At 29.6% G+C, this 11,285-nt stretch overlaps 1 protein-coding gene across 1 annotated transcript; it reads left to right on the forward strand.

The window, feature by feature from the left end:
* The first annotated feature begins 554 nt into the window (after nucleotides 1–554).
* On the forward strand, nucleotides 555–5,024 carry LOC114390197 (silicon efflux transporter LSI2-like). Its single transcript, XM_028350896.1, has 4 exons — nucleotides 555–716; nucleotides 2,022–3,273; nucleotides 3,390–3,579; nucleotides 4,378–5,024. Exons 2-4 carry the CDS (start codon nucleotides 2,116–2,118, stop codon nucleotides 4,638–4,640), a joined length of 1,611 nt encoding a protein of 536 aa, XP_028206697.1. The 5' UTR covers nucleotides 555–716; nucleotides 2,022–2,115; the 3' UTR covers nucleotides 4,641–5,024.
* The last annotated feature ends 6,261 nt before the right edge of the window (nucleotides 5,025–11,285 follow it).

Here is an 11,285-nt window from a genome sequence, read left to right on the forward strand (position 1 = left end):
GAAGATTGATTATCCAACACATTTTAATTATAGGTATGTCCTACATTTGTCTCTATCCAAAATCCTCATGCCTTTAATTTGATATGAATACATGTTTCAACAGCTTCTTACAAACATATATATAATCTTATAAATATATTCTTTATTATTAATTAAAATTTATAAATTTCACTTCTTATTTAAAAAATTAATATCACTCATAATTTTATAATTTTATTAATAAAAAATATATTAAGAAAAATGTGTTGAAAAATATCTCAAATAATAATGATTGGAAGCTATTACTAAAGTTGCCGCATATGACTTTTATAATCCAGAGTGTCCGTATAAATAGAGGGTCCACTTTCACCAAGTAGTACCAAGTTAAGTTGCCTCTTATGACTTTTATACTCAAAGAGTGTACATGAAAAGTGCAAAGAGAGGGTCACTTTTCGCCAAGTGGTATTACACAGTTGCCGCTTATGACTTATCCTTTCTCACCAGGTTGCTAGCATGGAAGAAGTGTACTTAATTAGTGTGCACAAATATAAATAGAGGGTCACCTTAATTTCTCATTCTCACACCAAGTATTAGTGTCTTGACAAGTTTTCAGCTCTGTTGCAATTCCCTCTTCCACCATTTTGCTAGCAAACTCACATTTTTATACTCAATCCAATTCAGAAAAAAACTCTTACAAAAGTTCATATAGCTTTTCATGGAGCCTTCAAGTTATTAAGGTAAGAATAGCGAGTAAAGTGTGTGCATGATAAGTGTCTGTGTTGTTTTTCTATTCCAGCTCTTTTGAATTAATTGTTATATGTATATTATATAATATCTTTGCTTCTAATTGGATCAATTTTGTTTTCCAATATAATTCTGGCTTTCATGGGTGGTTTTGATTTACTAATAGCGTGTTTATGGAAACTCGTTTAAGAAATAACGTTTGGGATGTGAAAGCTATAAGTATTAGTTTCTGAAAATCATATCTAAAACGTGGAAAATCACATCCCAAACACGCTATAAAAATAACATAGAAACTTGGTTTTTCTGAAAGAAGTGGTTGAAACCGTCCACTAATATTATCTTTGTGTACTTAATAGATTTCATGCATGCATTTTGAGAGTTCAATAAAATCCTTATTGTAGTCCCATTTTGCTGGAATGCACGGCATGTACTTTATTCTATATATATTTACTGTGTCAGTACTCCATTAAATGATGCATATACACATGCTAGGTACCCATTTGAGATATTGAATATGGATAAATAGCCTTTTAAAAAATGAAAAAGAAAAGAAACTGGTATATGGAGCTTGTGTACGGCTTATATGTACCAGTTTTTTTTTTTCTTTTACCAAAAAGCTGATACGCTGCTCAGCCAGCTCAGGTATATCTTTAATGCTGTTGGACCATACAAATTTGATACCAATTAGCATTGTTTTGTTGACAAAACAAAAAGGTCATTTTCCTCCAATAAGATATCAACACAGTGGCCCGCGATGTTGACTGTGTGTTGAAAAAGTGATTATTACTATTATGTTGTGATTCCTCAATTATTGGTATTCCTTGTTTGTTGGTTGGCTATAACCATTTTTTTTATATTATAGATTATTTATATTAATTTATGAGCTTGTTAATTTATTATCCTAATTAAGTTGTTTTTCAAGATAATTGCTTCCTTTAATTTTTATGCTATGCTTGGAAAGTCATGTGATTTTATGTTTAATACACTGCTGGCATGTTTTATAGTACATCAAATTCAAATGTCTTGTCCATATTTAATTTATTTATCTGTTTGCAAAAATTTAATTAACCCACAGTATACGATACCTGTATTCATGTGATGTAGCAGACCTCTGTCAAATACCATAAACAATATATTCATACTCCGATCCACGTTCCCGCTTGATCATTAATATTCAATAATAATGATTCACTTAATTCATGTCTCAAAGTAGTAGATTGAATAAGAAGAGGAATATAATAGATTGGTTTTTCATGCACTCTTACAAAGTTACTAATCAATTGGCTTTCCATGTTCAGGAAATTGTACCAAACAAAATTCTATTGTGTTCGCCTAGAAGTGGAGGCTTGAATTAACATTTGTTTGGAAATTGTTGCTTGTTTAACCACAACAATGGCATTGGCTCTTACTCCAACAGTTGTCTTTGGCTCAATAGCCTTTGCAGTTTTCTGGGTTCTAGCAGTTTTCCCATGTGTGCCTTTTCTACCCATTGGGAGAACTGCAGGGTCCCTACTAGGTGCAATGTTTATGGTCATATTCAAAGTTCTTAATCCAGATCAAGCTTTTGCTGCAATTGATCTCCCAATTCTTGGTCTTCTTTTTGGGACAATGGTTGTTACTGTTTTTCTTGAAAGAGCAGACATGTTCAAGTACTTGGGGAAATTGCTCTCTTGGAAAAGCCAAGGACCAAAGGACTTACTCTGTAGAATTTGTTTAATTTCAGCTATATCAAGTGCCTTTTTCACCAATGACACATCTTGTGTTGTATTGACTGAATTTGTGTTGAAAATAGCAAGGCAACATAACCTCCCACCTTACCCTTTCCTTCTTGCACTAGCTTCAAGTGCTAATATTGGATCCTCAGCAACCCCAATTGGGAACCCCCAGAATCTAGTTATAGCTATTCAAGGTAAAATATCATTTGGGAGCTTTCTCACTGGTATTCTTCCAGCTATGCTTGTAGGAGTTGTGGTGAATGTTGTAATTCTTATAGCCATGTATTGGAAGGTGTTAACTATTCATAAGGATGAAGAGGATCCAATTTCAGAAGTTGCTGAAGAGGAGTTTGTTTCCCATCAGTTTTCTCCAGCCACAATGTCACATTGTGCATCCTTTAATTCTCATGAATGCAATGACAGTCTAGAACCTACTAATGGTCTTCAAAACCCTTCTCAAGTACATCCTATCAGAAACCAAACAACTCCAAGTGTAACTGAAGTTCAGATGGTTCTTAGTAGCACAAAGGATTCCACAACAAATGCATCCAAGATGGGGACAAATGATGCAAAGGAGGAAACTAATCCTTCAAAAGTTGTTGCAATAGTAGTAGATAAACCTATAGAAGCACATGTTATGCACTCTTCACAAGGAAAGGTGGACTATTTGAGAAAAAAATGGAAAAGGATAGTGTGGAAATCTTGTGTTTATGCAATCACGTTGATAATGGTGATTGCAATGCTTCTTGGTGCAAATATGGCATGGGCTGCAATTGCAGCTGCAATAACTTTGGTGGTTCTTGATTTCAAAGATGCAGGGCCAAGCATAGACAAGGTAATACTTATATACAAAACCTCCTTTTATGTCTCTTCCGTTTGAAAAGCTATTGTTATTATTGTGTCAATTGAACTTTGAACAATCACTTATGGTGATTCTTCTTCTTGGAACAGGTCTCTTATTCACTGTTGATATTCTTTTGTGGAATGTTTATCACAGTAGATGGATTCAAGAAAACTGGAATTCCAGGTGCTCTTTGGGACTTAATGGAGCCTTATTCTCGAATAGATCATGCTAGTGGAATAGCTATACTGGCTATAGTTATACTTCTTCTATCAAATTTGGCTTCAAATGTACCAACTGGTAAGTGGATGATAACCTGCCAAAATAAATTATTTTTCTCGTATGACTTGCTCAGTGATCAAGCTAGAAATTTCATATATTGTGAGAGAATAATATAACGTGCGCACACATACATTTTCATCAATAAATCCATCCATGAACTTACTTATATGTTCCCCATCTATTTTACATGTTTGTTGCATAATTATACGAAGCAATATAATAATATTTTACCTTACTCAAATTTGGGAGGAGGATCGCGACCATCATACTTTCTAATAGTTTTTAAAACAAACTTTCTCTTATTATTTGAAATTCAAGAGGGTTCCATTACTTCAGTGACACTCATATATATATGAATTTCATCCGATAAAAAAAACGATGCTAATATTTTTCAGAACAAGAGTATTTAAAGCCTAGTTGGATACAAGGTTAAAAGTTCTTTTAAGAATTTCTCTATTGAAAAAAGCTCTATATTTTTAGTAGAAGAGATCTCAAAAGCACTTGTGACTTGTATCCAAACAGACCCTTAGTAAATGGTAAATCTTCAAATGATTTGTGTTGTTTATGATTTATATTGTTTATAAGAATTTTTTTTTATTAAATTAATGAAATAAAATATTTTACAATCATGTGTGAGGGTGTGGAAATATGATATATTTATTTTCCCCATGTTTTACTAATCATTATTAGTTATAGTACTAAATATGTTGCAATTTTTTTAATTAATTTGAGATTTCATTAAAATTATAAGATGTTCATCCTTATCAAGAGCCATTTTCATCTGATGTATCAAAACATTCTCTTTATGTTTTCTAGTTCTATTGCTTGGAGCACGAGTTGCAGCCTCAGCTGCTACTGTTTCCAAAGAAGATGAGAAGAGAGCATGGCTAATCTTGGCTTGGGTGAGCACCATAGCAGGGAACTTTTCACTATTAGGATCAGCTGCAAACTTGGTAGTGTGTGAACAAGCTCGCAAAGCTCCAAACATTGGATACACGTTAACCTTTTGGACCCACCTAAAATTTGGCCTTCCTTCCACTCTTATAGTCACTGCTATTGGGTTGACACTCATAAAATGATAAAAAAAAAAAAACCCTACTAAATTTTTAAGAATCCTATCAGAGAAATTTACACCAGAAAAATCGGTTTATTGTATATAATATATTCTAAGGCTATGTTAGAAAAGTTTGTTTAGGAATTATTTAAAATTTCAACTTGTAAAATAAATGTCAGTTTAGGAATTATGTGAAATATTACTAATACACTGCTTTGGTTCCTTAGTTAACTTTCTCTATGATAGCTCTAGTTAGTGCACTCACATCACATGTTACCCTTTTTCATCTTTATGTCCCTCGTGTTGCCATGATCTGAAAAGCTTCTTATCAAAGGTTAGGGGGTTGGTTTTGAACATATTTTAAGAGATTAAACGAAGTAAACGTGTGGATAAACATGTCCATTCTGTATCTGTGGATTGTCAATTGTTGTATCTACTAACAATGCTAATTTTAATTTGCCAATACAATATTAACAAAATAAAAGTTCATAACTAGTCAACCTTGATCCAAAAAAACAAGAGTAAAAAACAATTCGGGAATTATTGAGGGTAATAAGTGCATGCCACCTTGGATTCATTAGTGAATTCACCAAAAATATTTTATGATCGTAAGCAGAGTATAAGGACCCAGCAGTCAAGATTATCAACTGCAGATCTGAAACCTTTAAACTAAAGGCTCTAAAATGAAGGCAAATTATATTTCAAAATTTAGTTTTCAGAATGTGATTTTAACATTGTAGAAACAAATTTCAGAATGTATTTTGCGGGTAAAATATGTTTTTACTTCATATACTTGGTTGAATCTTATTTGTTGTTGTCGAACCAACTTTCATATCATGTAACTTAGTCTCTAAATTTTATAAAAGAAAAATGTATTTTTAATCCATGAGCTTACTTTCAAATTTCTGTATTATTTTTAGCTTCAGGTTGTTAGAAAGTATTAAAAACACGTTTTTTTATAAAGTTTAGAATTAAATTGCATAATATAAAAGTATAAAAGTTTAGAGACTAAAAATAAGATTCAATATAAAGATTAAAAAGATATTTTATCTGAATTTTGTTATCGTAACCAAAAATATAATTCCAGATTTTAGTCTTTAAAAAAATCCAAAAAATGCATATAGAAAGTATAAGTTTTTTTAAAAAAAAAGATGAATGGAAAAAAACAAGCCCAGATGTAGACTGAATCGGGCCACAAATTAAAAAATATAGCCCAATAACTAAATCCAATGCTAATAAAAAAAATATTAATAACATATTTTCTATCACACTTTTTTTAATATATTTTATTATTAATAATTATTAAAATTATAAAATCATGGACATCTTATTCTTAAGCTCTGGACACACATTAGGAAGCTGCATTCGTGGTTGGTTCATATTCATAAAGATGATTTACCTTAAAAAAAATTGTTTAGAATTCTGATTGTAATTATATATACACATATTTTTCTTTTTCTTTTTCACCATGACTTTCATCACATATCTATTAAAAATTATTATTTAATTTTTTTCTTTTTTATTATTTTCATCATTTAGTTATCATATTTATGTTTTATTTTTTTTTTCTGTCTAAATAATCATTAAATAGAAAATTAGTACTTGCAATCAATCTTCGTTGGATTATTATTTTGAAGTTTTCGCCATATTAGTTTATTACCTATGTGTCTTAAATTTAACAAATATATTTTTTTGTAAAAAATGAATATTTTAAATTCATCAAGAAAAAATTTAATAAATGGTTTAATTCATTAATGGTGTGCATGACATTTGTCGCATTTTTTAATTAGTAGAGGGATTTTATCTTTTTATTTTATTAATCAATACATATAATTAATATAATTTTAAGATGATATGACAATATATTATCATTTTTATCATTATAATGCATATTTATGGTAATTATTATAAAATCGTCGTTATAAACAAAAAAGTTATCCTAATGATAAAAAATTCCATAAAATTAATTATCATATTATATATATCAAAATTCATTTAAGATTTAAAAATTCAACTTAATAATCTAATCATAATATATATTTATTATAATCACCTTAATTACTATAATCGATAAAATTTACACAAAAATAAATAAATATGGTGATGTTACATATCATTTATCTTATTCATAAAACCTTTTATAATAATAACGAGAGTAATGACCCGTATTTTGTAAGGAAAAAAAAAAAACAAAACAGTGATCAGCGTTTTAAAATGCAAACGAAAAAAAAGAAGAAGATAAATATGCACCAGATAACACGTGGAGTTTAGTTTCGAGGCTGAAAGAATTTATTATATGTATTGATAATAATAATAATAATAATAATAATAATAATAATAATAATAATAATAATAATAATAATAATAATAATAATAATAATAATAATAATGTAATATCTATCATATAATTTAAATTCTAATATGATTTTTTTATTTCATTTAATTTATGATTAAATAATATTAAATGATAACATTATTCATCATCAGAAAAAAAATTATAAATATCGACACTAAATTATATTTATATTTTTTTAATAAAACAGAAAATTATATCGAGATTATGAAGATTAAACGAAAAATTCAAAAATCTGTTTAATTGATTATACGACAATTAACTAACTTGCAAAACTATAGTTGTCATAATTTTAAAATGAAAATTATTGTGGATACGCCGGTGTGTGTATATCAGTATATATATATATAAAGAGTTTTTTTGTCCGTAATTAATGGCATGGCATGGCATTGAATTTGAACATAGGAAGTAGACACGTGCATGGTTATGACTTATGTGTAGGGCATTGGACCCCACAATTATACGGAAGGAAATGTGGAACCATATGGCACGTGGGAGGCTGCCTTAAGAACCCGTGGAATGTCCGATACATCTCCCATTGCCTTATTCGCAACTATGCAAATTGCAACCAACAAGATTACATCTTATTGTGCCTAATTTGTCTCATTGCTTAATTCTTTATTGTTATTTCAATTTCCATATACTCAATTCTTTATATTATTTTGTGTTTCTTTTCGCAATCAAACTCCTCCTATCATTATCATATATCCAACATTAAGAAGAGTTTGTCATTCATCCTTGTTTAACTACTACTATACCTATGACATCCACTAATTTTAATTTCGATCTTGTTGGAAAGTGTCTCCTTTTTTCCTTCTTCAACATTATTGCAATATGTGTTATTTATACACCTATAACATGTTATTGTTATAAACTATTTTTTATAATTTAAATCAATTAACACAATTATTAATTATTCATAATAATTTTATTGGTCAACTTTAATAGAATTGTCTGGTAAGAAAAAATACATTTGTTTTGTATTGAAGTAAAAATATGAAAAAAAAATCATGTAAAAATTAAACTCTATAATTGATTTTCTAAGAGAAAGTAACATTTTTCTTTTTTCCCGTTTTGCGTCCAAACTCAATGGAATAACTTAACATGATTGTGTGACAAATTTAAGGAACACAATGGCACCAATTTTGGGCACAGTTGACGCCTCAATTGAATTCGAAGCAAACATCATGTAAGATTGTAGCATCATGTACTAGAGCATGGAAGATTGCTTGCGTAACACCCTTAAACTTGCAACCTCTATCAATAGTGAAAATTCCATTTGCAGCATTACTAACATTAACCTTGAATACACCTATGGTGGTTGCTATATATCCCTGATACTGCAAATATAGCATGCCCTTGATTGAGTTATTACGTACGTTGGTGTGTGTATATATATATGTGTGTGTGTACTTCTAACTTCTTTCAATTCGGTTCCATAAAAATATAGAAAAGCTAATTAGACAGCTAAGTGCAAGATTTCTCATTATCCCATTCCTTAAGTTTTTACCAAATATGCCAAATTCATACAAATATATGATATATCTTCTACAAGAAACCTCTCTTTTGACTTGGAAATTGGAATTGGAAGCTTAATTTAAAACTACCACAAATTCTAGTTCTCCAGATTTGGTCCCAAAAATCTTGGATTTTCATTTTGCCACATGATACAAAAACACACTATTAGCGTAAATTGTTTCTATATGAAAAGAGGTAATATATATATATTAAAAGATAGAGTAAATTGTAGTGCTCTCGAAAAATGCGAGTATTACTACTAGCTAACACCATCATCATCAATCATCATCATCTCTTGTGCTAACATATATACAATTTAGTTTATTAAACTTAATACTTTTTTATATAGAAACTTAACATTTTTAACATAAATTATTTTCTATCCTTTAAATATGCGAGTATTTTTTACAGAAAAAAATGTGAGTATTATAGGACCGCTTTTATGTTAAAATATAGAATAAATTACACATTATTGCCCTAAGAAATAAAAGTACTCACATTGTTGAGGTGTAAATACTGAGAAAATTCTATTAATTAAACTAAGACACAAGATTGAGTACGTCATTAACTATATAAGAGATTCAATTTGGCTAGGAATCTCTTCTACCCAGTACACGAAAAAAGTCAACGAGGCAAGAGAGTGTGCCACTCCATTTCCTTCCCTCTTAGTGAATGATAAAATCTTGCAATGATCACCTCTCAACATGTTATGGCACTCATCCATCAGGCCAAACACATTGGTGTAATATCTTAAAAATTACAGTTTGTGTGCTTGTGCGATTAAATTATGAAACAATTGAGATTCTTTGTTTTAAATAAATAAATATGTGTTTTGAGTAATTAAATATAATTAATGATTAATTGAGTAATTAAGAAAATAATGGAAATTAATTAAAATAAATATTACTTCAAAATAGCTAGGTAGAGATATTGAAAAATTGTGAAGTCGTTCAAAATTTGAAAAGTCAAAGATAATTTTTTTTGGTCAAATAGTGAAAAGGAGAGGTTTTGGTCAACTCATTAATTATATTATGGTAAATATGCTTAACTTTGGTCTAAAATAGAAAATTAGAATTTTAATGAACATTTTTTTTACTAATGAGTTTGTAATGACTTTAATTAGTGAAACTATATGTTCTAAGATAATTAGTGGCTTGGAAAATTTAATTAAAGTCTAATCACATAAAATTAAGTTTTAAAATGAATATATATGTGTAATAGAAATAAAAACGAAATTAGACATAACTTATATGCAATGAGAGATATTTATCAAATAACTTTACGTACATTGAATAAATTTTTTTTTTATAAATTCTTTTATTCTCTCTTATGAAATTTTAAAATTTGATAATCCTAATAAAATTAAGTAGTATAAATGAAGTGTAATTTTACTAAGAATTAAATATGATTCACACAAAGTTATTATAGATTCTAGAAGAAAGCCTACTATATACTTTAGAGAATGACAAAAGATTTTTTAGCTCTTAAAAAGTAATAACAAAATTGTAAATTTGATCCCTCAGTTTATCTCCAATTTTGGATTTGGTCCCCTAGTAATTTAATTAACGAATTTGGTCCCCCTATTTTGTAAAATCGTACAATGTTGATCTCCAATTGGACATTGACAATTAACAAGTAATGTTGACGGTCACGTGTCACGTTTTTATTGGATGATGACTGTCACGTGTCATATTCTAATTGGTAAATGAAAACAACAATGCATTTTATCTTTCATGGAGTTGACATTCATTCAGAACATGACACGTGACAGTCATCATCCAATAAGAACGTGACACGTGGCAGTCAATATCACTTGTTAACGGTCAACATCCAATTGTGGCGACATTGACAGTTAACAAGTGATGTTGACTGTCACGTGTCACGTTCTTATTGGATGATGACTGCCACGTGTCATGTTATGATTGATCAATGAAAACAACAATGCATTTCATCTTTCATGGAGTTGACATCCAATTAGAACATGACACGTGACAGTCATCATAACACGTGACAGTAATGCATTTCATCTTTTATAGGGGGACCAAATCCGTGAATTAAATTATTGAGGAACCAAGTCCGAAACTGGAGATAAATTGAGGGAATCAAAAATGCAATTTTACCAAAAGTAATCTAGCACATGTTATGCTAAGTTGTTAATTAACCCACAAAATAAAAGTTATACAGGTTAAATAAAAATAATTTGAGAATTTTTATTATCAAAACAAGTAACTAATCGGGTCCACACAAGTTTTATTGTATGAATAGTTTCTTCTTGATACATGCTTATACACTCTACATGCTTTTTTTCCTTTTTGAGAAATGAAAACTTTGGGGGAGCATGACCCCTGTAGGATTGAACGTAGTTCCGCTCCTAACTAATTATGCCTAACTAGAGACTAGCCCACCTATGTGTTATAAAAAAGAATTTAGGGATGTAGTCTAGGTCTAGTCATTTGAGAATATAAGAAGGGAGAAATTAGAGAGAAGGAGTGAAGGAAAACCGCAATAATCATTGTCATAGTTGCTCACATCCTTTGTAGTGGAAAATAATTTCTCCTTTTCTCTTATATGAATGACAATGAACCATGGATAGTTCACATGACTTTAGGTTTATTGACCTTGGACGGATTGTGAATATCTCAGAACACTTGAATGAGTTAATTAATTGATAGGGTAATGATGATTAGTCTGCTATGGTGTTTTGCTCTTTTTGATGTTCTTTTGAAATTAGGGGATTGTGCTTTAAGAATGATTGATAAATTGATCACTTTGGTGATTTCATAAAGTATGAAAATGAGT

This window comes from Glycine soja, chromosome 16 (assembly GCF_004193775.1).
Source record: "Glycine soja cultivar W05 chromosome 16, ASM419377v2, whole genome shotgun sequence".
NCBI classification, from domain to species: domain Eukaryota; kingdom Viridiplantae; phylum Streptophyta; class Magnoliopsida; order Fabales; family Fabaceae; genus Glycine; species Glycine soja.